The following is an 18,260-nucleotide window of genomic DNA, read 5'->3' on the forward strand; positions in this document are numbered from 1 at the left end:
ACTCGCACGCACGGACACTCACACGCCTACTCACACGTCGATACTCACGGCCAATAGGGGCGCAACCTCCCCGCCCCCCCCTAAAAAAAAAAACACTTCAAGCAACGAAGAAGAAGCAATTCTTCCGGGATGGAGGCGGAGGCGCCAAAAACGAAACATCGGTTTACCTAACCCCAGCATTCCACGTGTGGAGTTGTTTTTTTTTGTCTCGCATTTATGTGAACATTCGCGCTTCGAAAATGGACCTCAAGTCGGAATTTTTCGCCAAGTTGAAGAAGTTGTGTCGGACGCTGGAAACGGAGACGGCCCAGCTACAGCAGACCTTCAACTATCGCCACGACAATGCAGACTGCGGTCAGTTGGATAACATTCCCGACACATCTATACATTCGACACAAATAAGCCAACAACATGGTTAAGATAAAAGGCCTTCATTTTCTTTTTGCCCCCCAGAAGCAGCAGCGAAAGGCATGCGAGCCTGTCACGATTTAAACTGCGATGTTTTGGGCCTCAAGGTAAGAAGCAAAACAAACAAAATGTGCTCGACAAAATGACTTATTTTTAATCTGACTTTTTTCATGCCTCACATTCTTGATCACATTGGTACTTAAAATATCTTTACGGGTATTTCTAAAAGAGTTTATACATTTTCCGGAGTAAAAAAAACAAACCTAAAAAACAAACGTGAAAACCTCTTTTCGCAACAAGTGGCGCTTGTCCTCGAGGCTATTTTAGCCAATTAGAAGCCAGAAGATAGTCACTTCCGGTAGAGGCAGCCTACTGTTGTAAATGCAGGAGGTATGTTCTAAAACAGACATTGGTTGTGTAGAAAAGATCTAATTCATAGATAGACATAGCTCAAAGGATTGAGAAGTGTTTTTGGTTTGCAGGGTCAGCTGCAAGATGAGCTGAGTAAGCAGAAAGCACACAAAACAGACATGGACGCCTTCATCCATGCCTGCAGGGCCATGCAGAGCAAGGTCGCCCACGATGTGCGTGAGCTCACGGCACACTTTGAGGATTACGGATACCAAACTTCCACAGATGCATGCCCGTCTCACGGTAAGTACCGGAATAGTGACATATATACAAAGAAATTTTGACATTCTTAATTCTTTCGAAAGTGTAAAAATAAGTCAAACGATTCAAAAAGTTGGAACCATTTGAGATTCAACCAAAAGCTTTATGGGGAAAAAAAATCCTATAAAACATATAGCTGAGGAATGTGGCCTTAAAATAAAATATTTGATTTGTGTGTGTGTATTTGTTTTCCTCGATAATGTGAGATAAATAGTGCTTTCTCTTTGAAAAATGTCCCTCTTTCCATGTATTTGTATTGTATTGTATCGTAACTCAAATTAAACCAGACCTACTTTAACTGCTGTAGCCGAAGATGCAACAATGGAGGAAGAGTCGACTGACAACGAGGAGGAGGAGGACGACGACAATGAGGACAAGGAGCAGGAAGAAGTAGTAGAAGAAGAAGAAGTGGCAGAGGATTGCAGCAATCTGCCGACGCCGCCTCTGGCCGCGGTGCCTACGGACCCGGCTGCCCCCATGAGCACCCCCAAGTTGTCCGATTTTGGCCTGTGCGAGCTATATCTCCAACAGAACTTTTCAGGGTGCGGCCAGCAGCCCGCCATGCCTGAGCTGAGCCTCCCCCGCCTGGACGTGCCCACACCGCTACCGCCCACGCCGAGGTGCGCACTGCGCATGGACGAGGATGAGCTGCGCACGCCGCAAATGAGAGACTTGGGGCTGTCCGAGGACACTATGTGTTTCAACGACTTCACCATGGAGCTCTTTAAGAAGACTGCTGAGAAAAGGCACAAATAAAAATCCACAACATGTCTCTCCACAGCTTGTTTAAAAAAAAAATTTAAAAAAACTTTGCTACTTGTTCCTTTTGTAGGCAAGCACAGGGCCTCCAAGCTCCGCCAGTGCCCGCTTTGACTGAAAGTCTACAAAAAGAAGGTAAGACAATGTTAACAATCTTAATCACAAAGATGATCTTAGATGTGTATTTTCAATAAAGGAAGTCCGACCATTTTAGAAAATTAATGTCAATATTCAGAGAAATGGCTGTATAATTTTAAGTTGGGTCTTATTTTTGAGGGGACAATATTGGTATTGGGAAAAAAAAGTATTTGTTTAAAATAACATCATAAGAAAGTCCTGTACTGAGGGGACAATATTGGTATTGGAAAAAAAAGTATTATTTGTTTAAAATAACATCATAAGAAAGTCCTGTATTTTTTAGGAAGAAGTCAAGAAGAGAATTTAGGTATTTTTCAGATTTACAAATAACAAAGGAAGTTCGCCTTACAATCCAATTATTCATAAACGTCATTCCAGTACTGCTCGATTAATAATCATCTCTGAAAATAACCTTGCGGTTCATGTTTGTAGTCACTTTGGCAAAACACATTTACAGACCACTTTTTCATAATTCCGCGTTGGTGTCTGTCATTGGTAGAAAAGTCGCCTGAACCGCCTGTATTCTGCACGCCGGGGTTCAAGATCAAAAAAACAAACAGCCATTGCTCCCCGCCGTCACGTGTGGCAGAGGGTGGCGCCCCGTCTCCGAGCGGCCCCGTTCAGCTGCCCGTTACCCCCGAAGTGCCGGCCTTTCAAACTCCGTCTTTAAAACGTCTGCTCAGCAGCAAAAGGGTACAACCAATAATTCTCAAGGCTATCACACGAGTGCCGTTGACTTCAGATGGATTTCTTTTTTTGCAGCGTGAGCCCCTGGTCGCCGAAAGCAAGGACAGCCACTCCATGCCACTTCTCGAGACGCCTCGCGACGGTTCCGTCGTCGGCCGCCGCGCGTGGGAATACGATGTGCCGGAATTGCGCATCCCAGGCGTGCAGGTGCTGCCCACTGCCCCCAAGTCCACTCGGGTCGACTCATTTTTCAACCCAATGTACTCATTAATTTTTTGCGGACGTCTTGCATCTCAGTGTTTTGTGTCTCTCCTAATACAGGAGAGCGTGGACTTTGACGAAGCCACGCAGGACTTCCACCTTAGCCCCCCTCGGGTCACAAGGGAGATCTACGAGATCAGCACCCCCGAAATGCCAGATCTCAGCTCCGTAACGCAGGACATCTGCAAAGTACGCAGTCATCTGAACACTATTATTTTCAAGTCATGTTGCGTCTTGCCTTGTTCAAGTGTGGATTTTGTTTTTGTAGCTCGTGTTGCAGTCTCAAAAACCACCGAAAAAAGTAGAACGCAAAAACAGGTAAAGTCTAAAAAAACTGCCTGTATTAAGAGTGTGGCATTTTCTTTTTTTTTCCAGTTTTACTTTTGTGATGATCGGGCTTATGGACAGTCGTGACAGCTAATAAATAAAACTGAAAATGGTGTGGCCATTTTTTCATCTCTTGTTTTATTTTTGTGATAACATTTCTTCCTGGTTATTTTTTACAATGGCTTGTTTTTTCAGTTTATTTCTGTGATGATGTATGGTATGGACTAGTCATGGCATTTTCTTGTTTTTCCACTTTCATTTCTACGCTCATGGGCATTTGTTTTCTCATTTTACTTTGGTCATTGACAATTGGGACTACTCTTAATTTTATGTGTCTCAATAGACAGTGTCATTCTCTCATTTTAGTTTGCCTTGTGATGGCCATTTTCTTTTTTCTAAGTTTTCTGTCTGAGAATAAAAAGTTAGGGCGTTTGTTACATTTCCGTGTTTTTAGTGCTATGAGTGATGGCCAATTGGAATATTCTCATGTTCCCGTTTTGTTTCTGTGGTGACCGAGTTACTCTCGTTTGACTTCTGTCATGAACGATTGTCAACACTTTGTTTTGAATCCTTGATGGGCAGCGTGGGCCTTTGTTTTCACAGATGTATGAATGCGGTGTCCAAGCAGGAGTTTCACAGCTTGCCGGCCTGGTTGAAGCAGATTACGTTGAACAACCTCAACCAGGCGGTCCACAATATCAACGAGTACTTGGTCCAGTGTCCAGGTCAGTGCATACAGAAAGTTTTCAGCATTTCCCTTTTCCACATTTCATGTCATTGCAAAATGGATTGAATTTTCCCTCAGGAAAATCAACAATACACCATCATGTCAATTTTGTGAGTGTGTGTAGACTTGTTGCATGTAGAATATTTGAGAAAATTAATATATTCTATTTTGAAATAAGACTAACATGACAACAATTGGGAAAAGTGAAAAAAAAGCCCTAAAAAGGGAATGCAGTAGTTCAAACGAAATGCACCTTAAACTTGACACTCGATCCTCCAGGGGAGGACACGCGGGAGTTTGGAATGGAGGAGCTGAAGAAGATAACTGACGTGGGCATCAAGGCGCCAGTCTATTTGCTGTGCTTGAGCGAGCTGAGGCGGCTCGAGCACGTGGAAGGAGTGCGAAACAACGCCATCTACAAGCTCAACTTGTGCAGCTGAGTGTTGAACTGCCCATGAGTGACACCTCATTAATACACACACACACACACACACACACAAGATAGCACCTCTTCAGCCTCTAGAGCAGCGTCGTTTGCTCTTTTATGCCCAGAAAATGTCCTGTATAGAATAAAATGCACCTCTGTATATTGGTTCTCCACTTGCTACTTTAGGGTTACAATTTTGAAATTGTATTATTCCTTCTGCGATTTTATTTGGAATTCAAAACAATGCCAATGTGTCTGAGTTACACACATTGGCAAATTTGGCCAAGGATCAGGAATTATAGCACAATGTCCTCTTTTCGGGGAGGCAGTCCTGTCTCGTTCAAAGGTTTTACAGATTTGATTTGGGGGTGGAATCTCTGGAAGTTCTCTTTAACTTGCATTAACGAAGGCTACATTTATCTCCCTGACAAAATCTAGTCCCGGGCGAGAAATGCATCACTTCAGTATTCTTCTTTGATACGAATTACTGCATTGCCTTATAGAAAGAGCCCAAAGTCTGCAGCGAATACGTAGCTTGGAAGTTTCCACAGACAAACAACCAAACACTATGAGGTGAATTTGTGAATGGTAAACTGCAATTAACTTAAACAGCATTTTTTTCTATTGATGTACATCTCTGGTCGAACTGACCTTTGGAACTTGACCGTTAATTAAAAAAACATAATGGGCAATTCACCATTTAGTACGCACATCTCAACAGCAGTTCTGTGCATCCAAGAACCCTCATGAAGCTTTCGTTTGATTCAAGACAGCGGAAATGGAATGGCCCTAGTTTGGAATAATGGTGAGTATGAGTATGTGAGACAAACATTAAGCACGATTTCCAACAAAATTGAGGAAAACTTGTGAACGTCATCTGGCCTGTCCTGTCAGCCCCCCTGTTTTGTGATTCAACCGGAGTCGGATGGATTTTAAAATCCACTGATATTAGCTGGTCCCACACCGGCCTGAAGAGTCTCGCAGGGACCGTCCTGTCCCGTGAATCCAGAGATTGAAGGCTGCGTCGGTGACTTTTCCCCATCTTGCTTTGCGTTCTCCGTCTCACCCACTTCTTGGCCCCAGGCAAAATTTGCTTTCTCACTTTTCACTCTGACTGGCAAGGGCAGGTCCGTTTTGGCATCTTTGTAGCTCTCAAGATGACTAATCAAAGCGTCGAGTAGTGTGTTGGAGAATTTCTTCATGGCAGCATTGAAGTACTCCTCCAGGAAAAGCGGGGCCTTTTTCTGCTGCGTTTCATCTCCCGAATCTTTGTGCATAACAATCTCCTCTAATGAACTCAAAGATGAGACTCTGCTGAGTTGCTCTTGGGATGATGGGCTCTGTAAATTTGACGGTGTGCCGCCTTCTGTCACATGAGCATCTTCCAAGGGGTCCTGAGACATTTTATCCAGTGTCGTGGTAGCCTGGGGATCGTCCTCGTTGGCGTTTTCCAGAATGCTCCCAGGTGCTTCAAGATGTTGCTCTGCGCTCTTTTCTCGTGCTGATAAGGGTTTAAGTTCACCATCACCATCGTACTCGTCAAGGAAGTCATCCCTACAAGGAGAAATCTGTGTAGGTGTCCTGACTGCTTCCTGTTCCTGTTGTGGTTCTGATGACAGGTGGCTCAAGGACTTGGCCACGATGGTGTCATCCTCTTTTTGAACTTCAAGATCTAAGCCCTCACAAGAAGCCATTAAGACTGGCATGCCAACATCTCTGTGCTCCATTGTTGGTGTAGAACTCAAGGATTTGAATGCAGTTTCCTTCTCTTGTTCGACATCTTCCAACTGATCCATCTCTTGGCCAGGAGATAGGACCGGTGTTGAATCTTGAAGCCGCTCCTCATGAGGGGAAGGGCTGATGGCTCCGGATACCTGGTCTTTTGTTTCCACCTCATCTTCCACAAGGTCCATGACCTGGCCAGCGGAGATCAGGGTTGTAGTTTCATCTGTGCCCTGTGCTTCTGTTTGTGATGGCTTTGACACTTTGTCCTCTTGAGCTAGGTCATTTTCATCTTGCAACATATTATCCCGCTCGAGATCTGAATCTCCACATGTGGGGGTCGAGACTGCCGTCACATCTGCATCTTCCCCTTCCGGGGGTGATGGGCTGAAGGATTTGTAGGCCGTGTCCTCATCGGCTTCTTCCTCATCTTGAAGGTAGAACGCCTCGCAAGCGTCTGCCGCCTCATCCGCATTCTGCTCCTCTGGCAGCGACGGGCTCGTCGGTTTTGATGCCACATCTTCGTCTTGTCTCTCGTCTTCGTCTATTACTCCAATGACATCCTGGTTATCCTCATCCAGACACGGTGAGGTGGGGGAGAATCCCTGAAGGCCCGTGTCCTGGTCTGAGGGTTCTATGGTGCAGTCCTTGTGCAAATCAAACCCCAACTCGGGTTCCTGAATGGCATCCTTGTGCAATCCAAAACCAGACTCGAGTTCTGGGCTTGAATCTTTGCGCATATCTAAGTTGGACTCAAATTCTGGACATGAAAATTTGCACAAATCAGAACCAGGCTCAAGTTCTGGGCTTGAATCCTTGGGTAAAAAACCCAACTCGTGGCAAGGAGAGGAGCCCAATTTAGCTTCCAGGTCTCCAGGCAGCTGCCCCTGTGGCGCGGGATTTAAGGATTTTGATACCGCATCTCCCTCTTGTTCATTTTCCATTACAGCAAGCTCCAGATTTCCGCCGGGGGACATCAGGGTAGGTGTCCCAGCGCCCTCTGCGTCACTCCACACTGAGGTGTCCGCAGACACTTTGACACTCGACTCATTCTGCAGTGGCTTTCGGGTGGGATCGATGCACAAAACGATGTTGCCGTCTTTTAGAGTGGAATCACTGTAGCGGTCCACGTGGCGGACTAATCCCTGGTAGATGGTGATGGAGGCCATTTTTATCGCCTGCTGGATATCTGGATTCAAGCGGATGGAATTGGGGGAGGGTGGTGGAGAGCCACCATCATCTTCATCCAAGGGCTTCCGAGTGGACACCCTGCGGGAATCAATGCGGGTGGATATTTTTTCACTGTGCTCCACTGATGATAATCTGGAGTAGTTTGACCCCAGCCTCTCCAGTACAATACCGCCATCCTCCTCTTGGCACAGTTCTTGACTGGCCGAGCTCCAGTTGGCCCTGATGGCAGCACCGATGTCATCATCCGAACACATAGTGCTGGGACTGGCTGTATCGGAGCAGCTCCCGTTCCTCGAGGATCCGGACGGCAGGTCCTGTTGTAAGACCTCCTTAGCAAGAGGAGACCTTCCTACACTCTCCAAGGTGCTGGATGCCCTCTCGTCAGTTAAGTTCAGCCCATCCAGGAGCCCGGAGAGGAGCATGTTCGTAAAGTCGGTGGCATCAGAAAAAAATGGGTTGGAGTTTGAATCCATTGCCCAATCTCTCAAGATCTTATCTAAAGTTTCTTGTACTCGTAGAGTAAAAAAAAACAAAAAAAAAGACTACTTCTGATATGCAAGTAAAATTTCTATCTGCTGACAATGACCCCAACCTTGAGTTTTTGTTTCTCAAACATCCAGCCCCGTCGCAACTTGGATGTAGACCTTTATGACTCCAAACATCTATCCTTCGATGATGCGACGTCAACCTCTATGATTTGCCTCATGTAGCCTTAGATGACCGCAGTTCAGTCGCCATGACTCCGAAAACAGGTTCACGTCATGTGACCAAAGCCTTTATGACTTGAAACATCAGCAGTGGCTTCACATCATCATGCTGACATCGCTCCCATCATCACGTGACCAGTAATTTGGTGACAGAAGAAAACTGTGACAGTTTTGGGTGATCTGAAAATGAATAAGTACACAGAATCTAAGTCTTGGCATCCAATTAGTTCTTATTAGATCCAAATTTACAGCTTGAAGACATGACCTTCAGTGACCACCCCCGCATCCAAAACATTTTATAAATCTGAACTTTTGATTTATTTCTGAAGATTCTTTGGCAAAGTATTTGTATTAAAAATGATTCATAGTGACATTTCAAATTGTCAACTTAAAACATTGCCAAGTTGTCCTCCCTGTCCACAGCCATGTTATTTGTGCAAACATTACGTGTCAGTGGGGTGGCCCTCTGTAATAAATGTACATTGGATCCACCTTGTATTTATGAACATTTTTACACTGACAACAGAAGTTCCAAATTCCAAACAAATCTTGTCATTTTGAACATTTATTTGCAGAAATTGAAAAAGGTAAAAAGACTTTGTAATCTTTATTGAACAAGTCAGAATACAACTCTTAGTAAACAGAAAACAAAACGAACACGTTATTAATACATACATATATATTACAAACGTTATTTTGATACCCCTCGTACTTGGTCGTTCATCACAAGTTGTTACGTCGATCGACGACGCAGCGTTCTGGAGTAACGTCGCCCCTCCCCCTCCGCACTCTCACTAGATGGCCACCATTTTGGGAGTCAAAAACACCCACCACAACTACCAGCTGCAGCTAGCGCGCTAGGCTAGGCTAGCCGAGCTTCACGCTCTCCTCCGGTGGCCTGGCTATGGTTCACACATGTGTGGTGGCCGGCTGTAGGAACCGCAGAACGCCTGGCACCGGACTGTCCTTCTACCGCTTCCCGCGGGACCCCGAGAGGAAGCAACTGTGGATAGCGGCCGTTAACCGCCAGGGCTGGGCACCCAACGACGGCAGCCGGTTGTGCAGCACTCATTTTATCTCCGGTAATGTTTACATTTTAACTCCCCGTTTTATTATTTTTGTTTTATTACCTCTGTACCAACAAGATGTTTTTTCCTTCTAAATTTTAGTTTCAGCTTCATAAACTTTTGCTAAATGTCAACAAAAACCTTTTGTATAAAAAGTAATACAATCACAGTGGGGGTCCACTGTCCTAAATGCAGAGTCAGTGCGTGGTCACGCGACACACGCACGCTCAGGTACTACCATACTTCCTGGCTTTCATTATTTTCTATTGATAGTAGCCGTGGGTTTTTTTTCATATAAAAAACTTTTGCCCTTACAATTTTACATCTGGCAGCACGCTGTGATAGTGATTTACACGTCAACCTCACAGTTTCGGGATTGGGCTTCGAATCTTTGCTCCTTGAATGGTCAACGAAACAGGCCCAGATTACCCACTCTAAATTAATTTGGGAGAAAAGTTAGATAAAATCTTAATTGTTTCACACTTCACGGCCCTCAGAGCAAAATTGCAACTACAAGGTGGTCCACAACCTAAATGAGTTTCACACCCCTGGACTATGTTGCAAAATATCCATTATCACAATGCTGTAATTAATTTACTTTCAAAATTCTATTTCTCTCTTTTTAAATTGTAAAAGCTGTAGTTGTGCTTTATTAGCTATGATTTTTTTTTTTTTTTGCATCACATCGCAACCATTTTCGATGACAAAAGTATCCATTTTTTTCCCCCTGTATCTTTTCTGTTCTCATGCAGGTAAACAAGTGAAGAATCCTCGTTCACCGGACTATGTTCCTTCCGTGTTCACGCCCATTTCCCCTGAGATGAAGGAGCCTAGTCGACCCGAGGTACCCGACAAGCAGGAAGCCCGTGTGGAAGCAGCCAATGCACTGCTCTTCCTGCAGCGCCAGGGCGGATCCGGACTAGAAGAGCCTGGTCCGATGGATGCCAACATCGAGGGCAGCGTGTCGTCATTAACAGATGATGACGACGACAATGATGACGAGTCTCTGAATGAAGACAGGGATGAAACGCTTGCACAATCTTCCGTCAACTTTGACGATGTCGTCAAAGCACTCAGGCGGGAGAATCGAGCGTTGCGCGACTCGGTGGAGAAGATGTCCCTCTCGGAGAACTCCCTTAGGAACGATGCCGAGAAGGTCAAGTTCTACACGGGGCTGCCCAACTTCTTTGTGCTGGAGACGGTCATGCTCCTGCTGGCACCGCACATGGACGCTATTAGGAACGCCAAGCTGTCCAAGTTTCAACAGCTTTTGCTCACGCTCATGCGTCTGCGCCTGGACCTGCGCAACCAGGACCTGGCCTATCGCTTCGGCGTCAGAGTGGGCACGGTGGTCCGGACTGTGCATCACGTGGTCAGCATCATGTCTTCCACCCTGGTCCCCACCGCCGTCTTCTGGCCTTCTCGAGCCGAGCTGCGGAAGAACCTCCCGGCGGCCCTGCGCTCCTCCTGCCCGGACTGTGCCGTCATTGTGGACTGCTTCACCGTGCCCTGCGAGGGACCGGTCGCCCGGGGCAACGAGCAGGGTGCGACGGCAGCTTGCAACATCTTGAACTATCTGATTGGCGTGGCCCCGCAGGGCGTGGTCACCTTCGTTTCCAGGGGCGTCCTGGGAAACTTCAGTCCTCGGAACCTGGCGGAGAGTTCGGGATTTCTGTCTAAGCTGCTCCCGGGTGACGTGGTTTTAGCCAGCCGGGATCTGGACATCGCCGATGCCGTGGCTGCTCGCGGGGCTCGCTTTGGCATCGCCGGTTGCTTTCAAGATGATCAGAGTCGGAGGGTTGAGGGTTCGCCTCCTGACACTATAGGTGTGCAGGCTCACGTGGAGAGGGTGGTGTCCATGGTTAGGCGGAGGTACACCATGCTCACCGGCCCTGTGGAGAGGCCGTTCACCACGGCTGCAGAGCGCACCTCCAACCTTTCGACTTTTGACAAGATTGTGCAAGTAGCTTGTGCCTTAAACAACTTGTGTATCTCGGCTGCACCTCTGGAGTGAGCCTGTTCATTCCTGGAAATTCTCCACTGAAACTTTGTTCGGCACAATCTCAACACCCTTTAGTCTGTTGTAATTAAAGTTTCGTTCCTGGAAATTCTCCACTGAAACTTTGTCTCAACACCCTTTAGTCTGTTGTAATTAAAGTTTCGGTCCTCGGTTTTCGGATTTCTGTGCAAGCTTTCACCCTAGCTGATGGTGATGAGGTTCTGGCCGGAATCTGGACATTGCCGTTGTGATCAAATTTTACTGAGTATTCCCTGGGTGGGGAACAGGCGCAAGAGCAGCTTGTAACATCTTAAACTGTCTTATTGGCATCTCCCGGGTAAGTCTGGGAACCGTCAATTCTCAGAACTTCGTAGAGGGTTCCAGATTTCTGTGCAAGCTTTTCCTGGGTGAAATTCTAGCCAGCTGGAATGTGGACATCCCTGTTTCCAAGGAGATGGCTTTTCATGGTAACCAGTCCGGGTCAAACATCTTTGCGCAAGATTCTCCTCAGTGATATTGTTCCAGAATTCTAGGAGTTGTCATCACCAATTTCCCGTGCTCTGAAAAGACATGGTTTGGGATCGCCGGCTGCAATGAAAATAATATTCCGAATGCGTAGACCACAGAGGACACAGACGGGGCCCCTTCACCATGATCGTACAAGTTGCTTGTGCCTTATACGACTTCAGTACCTACTGCACCTTTCGAGTATCTTGTACCACGTCAGCATGGTTCATTTGAATGCGACTATGGTGTGGAACAAATCCAACTTGTCCCTGGTCTCGGCCCAGTCGGGTTGGGGCGAGAAACCCTTCTGCCCTTGACCCCGATCCAATATGTTGACGTCAAATTGATTGGTCTTACCAAACGTGTCTTCTGTTTAGCTTTAGTGCTGTTTCACTGCTCACTTAGTACAGCAAACCTTCTTCCTGTTTACATTCTCATGACCAATGAGAGAAGAGGGTGATGTGACCCTGCTTGCTTTGTGAGGACGAATAGGACCAAAACCGTAGAAAGCAAACTACACGCTCTTAGCAGCAGTTCCCAATAAGACAGTGACGTTTTAACAACTCTAGTAAACACACTTCCCTCCCTAATGCAGCAAGAAAAAAAATTTGGGGCACTTTAGTCAGAATGATCACGTGATTTAAAGGGAAACTAAACCCAAGATATCAGCCGCTTGTTAAATAAAACTTAAAAGTATTTATTTTGAAAGATAGAAAGTGCTCTCGTTTGGGGGGGGGGGGCTGCCATTTTTAGGTCTGTTCACTCTTGTGAGAGCAACGTATCACCCAATTCCTGCCCGCTTCATTCGAAAACTATACAGTGAGTTTATTTAGCAACAAGAAATTGCCGCTCAACAATCCGTCAGCCGACAGTTCAATGGCAACGCGCTATTGTAGTTTTCAACGTCATCTCCGTTCTGCAGCTGAAAATATAATATTGATCAAAGAACAGCGTTTTGACAAGTGCTGGCACATAAAATGTATTCTTTCTTTAATTTGGGGCGGGGGGTCGTCAGTTCCCTTTAAAAACAGCCTTTGCTGTTCTAGTGCACATTTATGTAACTACACTACTGTTTTCAGGTAAATGTCTCAGCTCGGGTGATGTACCTGTACAAGAATAATGTAGTTTATGAAGTCCAGTGTGCCTTTGGTGCCTGCAGGATGCTTCAAACGTGAAAAGATATAATTTTGTGAACTTGTAAGCAGCTCTGGGTCCTAAAACTATTATTTATGCGGCTTTCGTCCTCTATTCATCTACAAAAAAAGTAACAAGAATGGGACAGTTTTTGAGATGTGGTTGTAGCGCCATCGAGTGGTGGGTTTGAATAATGCAGGGCACGCTTGCTTCGTTTTTGACCACTTCTAGGTGCGTGTAAACAACGTCTCTTTTTAGAACTTACCAAATAGATTATAATGTTAAATTTCTTATGATTTATTGAATTAATTCCTGCACTCTACATCAACGTTTATGTGTATTGTTTTGTCTTCCTTTGGGCACATTAGATGCTAAGCATTCTGTTCTGATTGTCACTTCACCTTTTCGCAATAAATGCTTTGGATTTAACACAAATACACCCATGCTGTTAAGCTACATCGTTTTTATTTTGATAAATGTGATAAATCTGCATGTTCATATGTGTATTTGCACTGTTTCCTTGTACGCTTCCCTACCCTACAACTTGACTGAATTAATAAAGGCTGTGCAGCAGTGACGAGGATCTACTTGATGTTTTAAAATATTGCACCTCTTTTCTGCACATTTAAAACATCAAAACAGGAACCCCGTGAAAACTTAATATGTCAACGATCGTTTATTATTATTCAAATTTACGTAAAAGAACTAACTTATCCGCAAACAAACTCCAGTAAGTGCAAACTAATGTTGACTTTCCTCCAGTGGGAACCTTGAAATACAGTTTATCACTGGTTATAAAGAAAACATATAGCCTATTATGGAATATTTGCTAATATGCCCACCATGACAAAAACCTGTAAAAATATCTGAAATTTTCGATCCTTGGTCTATTTCAGCATTTGGCGCAGGACTACCAACTACTATCAAGTTGCGAAACAGCATTGTACCTCAGGCGATCAGACTGCTGAATTGCAAATGGGGACATTGCAATTTTTGACGAGCACGCGTGGGCCCACTCTGCCATAAAAATGGGACCACAGCGACAGAAATTAGCGAAATGTCACTTTTGATAAGATGTGTCACTCTTGACGATAATGTTTCCGCTCGACTGTCTTTCATTTGCATTTGTCCACAGGTATTTTAGTGGCGCATTACATCCTACGCAGACGATCTTTGCGCGGCCCCGCTGTGACGCGCGTCGGTGCGGTCACGTGACCTATGGAATGTTAACAATGCAACGAGTGTCCAACTTTTTTTTTAACTTGACTTTCAGTCTGTTGAAGAAAATGGAGGCTGCTACCATCACTCCTTCTGATTCTACCCCTTTTCGCCCCTTCTGAGCCCGAGCAAGAGCTCCCAAAACCTGGCGAGGACGTTTCAAAGCAGATTTAATCGCTCCTTTTCCATCACATGGTAGGTGGACTGTACTTTTTTTGGGGAGGGGGGGGGGGCTCCTGGTGTTGCCCGTGGTGGTCTTCGCCACCAAAAGTGTTACAAAATGGCGAATCCGCCCCACTTGGGGGAAAGTTTCTGCTGTTAATTCATCTTGTAAGAGTCAAACCTCGCGACCTGAAAGTGAAGCGAATTTGGGTTTGCACATTTTCCACCGTCCTGCATGAAGGGGACAGTCGGGTAGGGGGCGGGAGGGGGTGCTAGTTAGCAACCTAGCTCACCCTGTTGTTTTTAGCTTTTTTTTGACAAAATGGTCACTGTGACTCATTTCGTGTCGTTGTTGCTTGTTTGGGGTTGGTGATGGGGATACATTCTTGGTTTGTGTCAAGAATGTTGCTGGATTAAATAAAAAGTACTTGTGGTTGCTTATACGGGTACACTGTTGTCACTGTCACGTTTGTACCCTGACACACGTTTCCCTTTTTGGACCGAAAAAGGTGCAAAAAGCACGTAGTGCTCCTTGTAGTTTACCATCCTACAGTGCATGATTCTTGTAATGTGATTTGATGATCTTGTGCTCCTGTTAAAATAAAGTGTACTGTTAGGCTGTTTGGGGCGTCCCTCAAGGTTGTATTCTTGAACTGCTGACATTTTGGGAGCAATATCATGTTTAACATTTTTTGTACAACAATATCACTTTTTTTCACCCTTTGCACACTCAAAAATAAAGATGCCTTAAAATATTGTAGTTTTGGGGGTACACAGTTTTGTCACTGCCACTTTTTTACCCATGACACCAGAGTTAAACAAATGTAAATCTGCATGTTTATTTTTTCCTTCGTGGTGTAACATTCAAAAGTTAAACTGCATCCATTCATCCATCCATTTTCTATTTCACTTATCCTCAACCCCCCCCAAAAAAACAGCAGATTTTTTTAACCTATTTTCATGTCTGTTATAAAGTTAAACTAAAGGATAAAGTATTGTACAACAGTCAAACGCTCTGCTGGCAATTAATGTCATGATTGTTCTGAGCATTTAGAAACCACAAAAAGAAGTTATGATATTTATTTTTAAATCAATTATCAGAATTCTATTCTGCCCATTATGGGAATTGCCATCTTCCTCAAAAAATCCATATCTGTCAGGGCCCTACTTTTTAGTATGCCCTAACTCAAATTCTGACTTGGAACACAAAGCAAAAAAAAAAAAAAGAAGAAGCTTGTCTGCTCCAAAAGCTTGAAAGTTGTGACACTCCTTAGTCAAGGCACCAATCGAAATTAAGATTGTCAGAAATTTAAATGTCACTGTGCACTGATATCACATTCAATGTCCATATTGTATGTCTCTACAGTACTTGGTACTCACAAAAGTCCTCTGATATTATGCAACGATACTTTAGAGATAGGAACACTTTGAGGCACATTGTGCTGTGCAAAACAGAAAATGAATTCCATTTAATGGGGTGGGTGAGTCCCAAGTATTTCAAGGGACTCTGGTGTAGTACGATTGACCTCCGAATCACCACCCCACACCCACCCCAGCCCTCTGGCTGACCCCCCTGACCCCCCACCCCCCATGTAACTGAAATATTAGCAACAGACCTTAGTCTCCGGGTCTTATTACCACTTTCCTGCATTCCATCATTATGTCAAGCGGGTAGTTTTATTTATCAATTTATTTATTTGGGGGGATGGGGGGAGTGACAGTGGCACCTTGACTTTCAATTGCCCCAACTTTAGAATCATCAGTCAACATTGTCCATATGGAATACAGTATTGATTTGATGTACAAGGACTATGAGCCACAATCTTGCTTAGTTTTTCAACACGCAAGTCAAGGTACTGTGGTGGGACGGAACTATGAATCAAATTGAAAATGACATCGCAGTATTGTCGAACGCAATTTTCAAATTGTCAAGGCTGCAATTTGTAAGATAAGAAAACCAACGTCCGCTTCGTTTCTCTCAGTCAGCTTATCCTTGATTGACGTGCTCAAGCCACACATTTTGTCGCATTATTGTTGCAATCTGACTTGTGATTTGCGCCACAGTTGTTTGGTAGAATTTGTGAGGCTATCACAATGAATGCTTGAATTGACTGCAAGTCAAACTGTTTAGTAAGTTAACAACTCTGAAGGCCTTTCTTATGATCACTGATGACTGCGCTGCACAAATATGCAGTGACACGTTGACTAATGCAACTGTGCTATGCGCGACCGGGCCAGGGGTGAAGGTGGGGGACTATGCTGGCGTGGGGAGGGCCCCCCCACAAAGGATGACATTCGTCATTGCATGAGCCATGGCCCTTCCATCTTTAGCTGTCTTTATCAAGATGCATTCTGGTCCCGTGTTCATTTTGTTGCCGTCTTTGGATGGAAATTCGGAGCAGGGACTAACTCCTTACCACCCTGCTTTCTTCCACAGGAGCAGATTGGCAGCATCATGATTTGGCTGAGTGGCACCGCTGCAAGCGGCTCCATTTCCTGGAATAAGATGGAACCTGAGCCTTGAAAGCCACACCATGGAACGTCTTTAGAACCCCTGCCGCGATCCTTCCGACAAACAAACAAGGGAGACCAATCTCGGATCTGCTTTATTATCGATTTAGGCCAGCCACCAAGGGTGGTTAACTTTGCTGCCGGACACCCGGGCACCGCGGCCATGAGGCCCAAGACGTTCCCAGCGGCGCCCTATGTGGGCAACACACGCCAGAGGCTCCAGGAGATTAAGGAGGGTCTGAAGCAGCCGGCCAAGCTGGTCAGTCAGGCCCTGCATGGAGGCGGCCAGCGGACCGAGGGCGCCGGCCGCCCCGCCGACTGCAAGGGCGGCAAGGACGCGGCCGGGCGGCAACAGCCCGTGCGACCGCCGCAAAAATTCAACAATTACCAGAGTGCACTGCGTGAGATCCGAAAGTCGCTCATGCCCTTCGCCAATGATTCGGGACCCTCGTCGGGGTCCGGGCACCCCGCCGGCGAAGTGAACCGGCAGATGCTGCAGGAGCTCGTCAATGCTGGATGTGACCAGGTGAGACACCCATTACTATGTCTTGACTTTCATTTAGTGGCGCAATGATTAATTGATTGACACGTAATCAATAGCCCGGGTTCGAATCCTGGACCTGTGCACTGTGAGGCGGACACGCTAACCGGTCGACCACCAGTAGCGCCCATGACATAACCATTTACCTATTCCAAACGATTTTGTGCTTGCTGGCCCCACGTCAAGAATGACTGAATTAGGTCACGGCTCGGTCGAGTTAAAATTCTGTCAACTTTTGACGATCGGCTACTTTGGGATGATATATCTGTAGGCCAACTGCTAATTTTGGATAACAGCTCGGGTTAGCATTCGGTTGAAGTTAGGATAATGTCAATCTTAGGTAAATTTCGGGTAATGGGTTGTTTTGGATTGCGTCTTGGGTTAATTGAAAGTTTACATTTGCCTTATGTTAATGTGAGGCTCATGGTGAGTTCAAGACTATATTTGGGATGGATATTTGCTGATTTTTGGGTTACGACTTGAGTTAGCGCAAAATTTAGGTTAGGATTACATCAGCAATTGGCCAACGGTAGCCCAAGTTAGGATAGCGTTAACATATTAGGGTCACGGATAGTTTAATTGTAAATTGTGAGCGTCACTGCTAGTTTATGATAACGTATTGGAGAGTCTCTTTATTCTTATGATTATACAATGGAGGCCATTTCCTGGCCCTCTTTGTGCTGCTGTCGCCATTGTCAAAGCAGGAAGTCGACATTCAATGGCGGCAGGGCGGATCAGTTCCTCGTCGTCGCCATCGTCCCCCCGACCACCTCTCCCCTCTACCCGTCACCGCCTCCTGTCTATGTGTGCGAGACCGCCAACCACAATACAAGACAGCAATAACAAAACAGCAATAGAACAGACGACACTTTTATGCTGTGCCGCGTCTGCGACAGCCTCGCTGTTGTTGATACACAACACTGACGCGGGATGGGGGAGCCTTTTGTAGCGTGTGGTTTGTGTGGCCTTTGTTTGTATTGTGTACTGTGTGTGGTGAGTGAGCTTTGTATTCGAGTGTGTGTGTGTGTGTGTGTGTGTGTGTGTGTGTGTGTGTGTGTGTGTGTGTGTGGGGTGGTGTTTTGTGTGTATAGTGAG

The 18,260-nt window shown here is 45.5% G+C and overlaps 3 protein-coding genes across 4 annotated transcripts in view; all 3 read left to right on the forward strand.

Moving 5' to 3' along the window:
• The first annotated feature begins 108 nt into the window (after positions 1-108).
• ska3 (spindle and kinetochore associated complex subunit 3) lies at positions 109-4,568 on the forward strand. Its single transcript, XM_019880995.1, has 11 exons — positions 109-354; positions 454-515; positions 891-1,062; positions 1,388-1,826; positions 1,913-1,974; positions 2,477-2,670; positions 2,740-2,871; positions 2,986-3,114; positions 3,194-3,243; positions 3,856-3,977; positions 4,259-4,568. Exons 1-11 carry the CDS (start codon positions 240-242, stop codon positions 4,417-4,419), a joined length of 1,638 nt encoding a protein of 545 aa, XP_019736554.1. The 5' UTR covers positions 109-239; the 3' UTR covers positions 4,420-4,568.
• Positions 4,569-8,731: 4,163 nt separating this feature from the next.
• LOC109522457 (uncharacterized) lies at positions 8,732-11,199 on the forward strand. 2 transcript variants are annotated; one of them, XM_019881049.1, is made up of 2 exons: positions 8,732-9,108; positions 9,846-11,199. In XM_019881049.1, the coding sequence occupies exons 1-2, from the start codon at positions 8,931-8,933 to the stop codon at positions 11,105-11,107; spliced, it is 1,440 nt and encodes a 479-aa protein (XP_019736608.1). In that variant the 5' UTR covers positions 8,732-8,930; the 3' UTR covers positions 11,108-11,199. The 2 variants fall into 2 exon arrangements, with proteins under 2 accessions (XP_019736608.1, XP_019736617.1); XM_019881058.1 differs by lacking the exon at positions 8,732-9,108 and adding an exon at positions 9,183-9,324.
• Positions 11,200-13,951: 2,752 nt separating this feature from the next.
• Positions 13,952-18,260, forward strand: part of lats2 (large tumor suppressor kinase 2) — a 17,559-nt gene continuing 13,250 nt past the window's right edge. The window contains exons 1-2 of the mRNA XM_019880449.1: positions 13,952-14,146; positions 16,551-17,150. Coding sequence (XP_019736008.1) covers positions 16,788-17,150 — 363 coding nt within the window. The 5' untranslated portion in view covers positions 13,952-14,146; positions 16,551-16,787. The remainder of the gene's footprint in view (positions 14,147-16,550; positions 17,151-18,260) is intronic.

The sequence above is a fragment of the Hippocampus comes genome, unplaced genomic scaffold (assembly GCF_001891065.2).
Source record: "Hippocampus comes isolate QL1 unplaced genomic scaffold, H_comes_QL1_v1.1 scaffold214, whole genome shotgun sequence".
Lineage (NCBI taxonomy): Eukaryota > Metazoa > Chordata > Actinopteri > Syngnathiformes > Syngnathidae > Hippocampus > Hippocampus comes.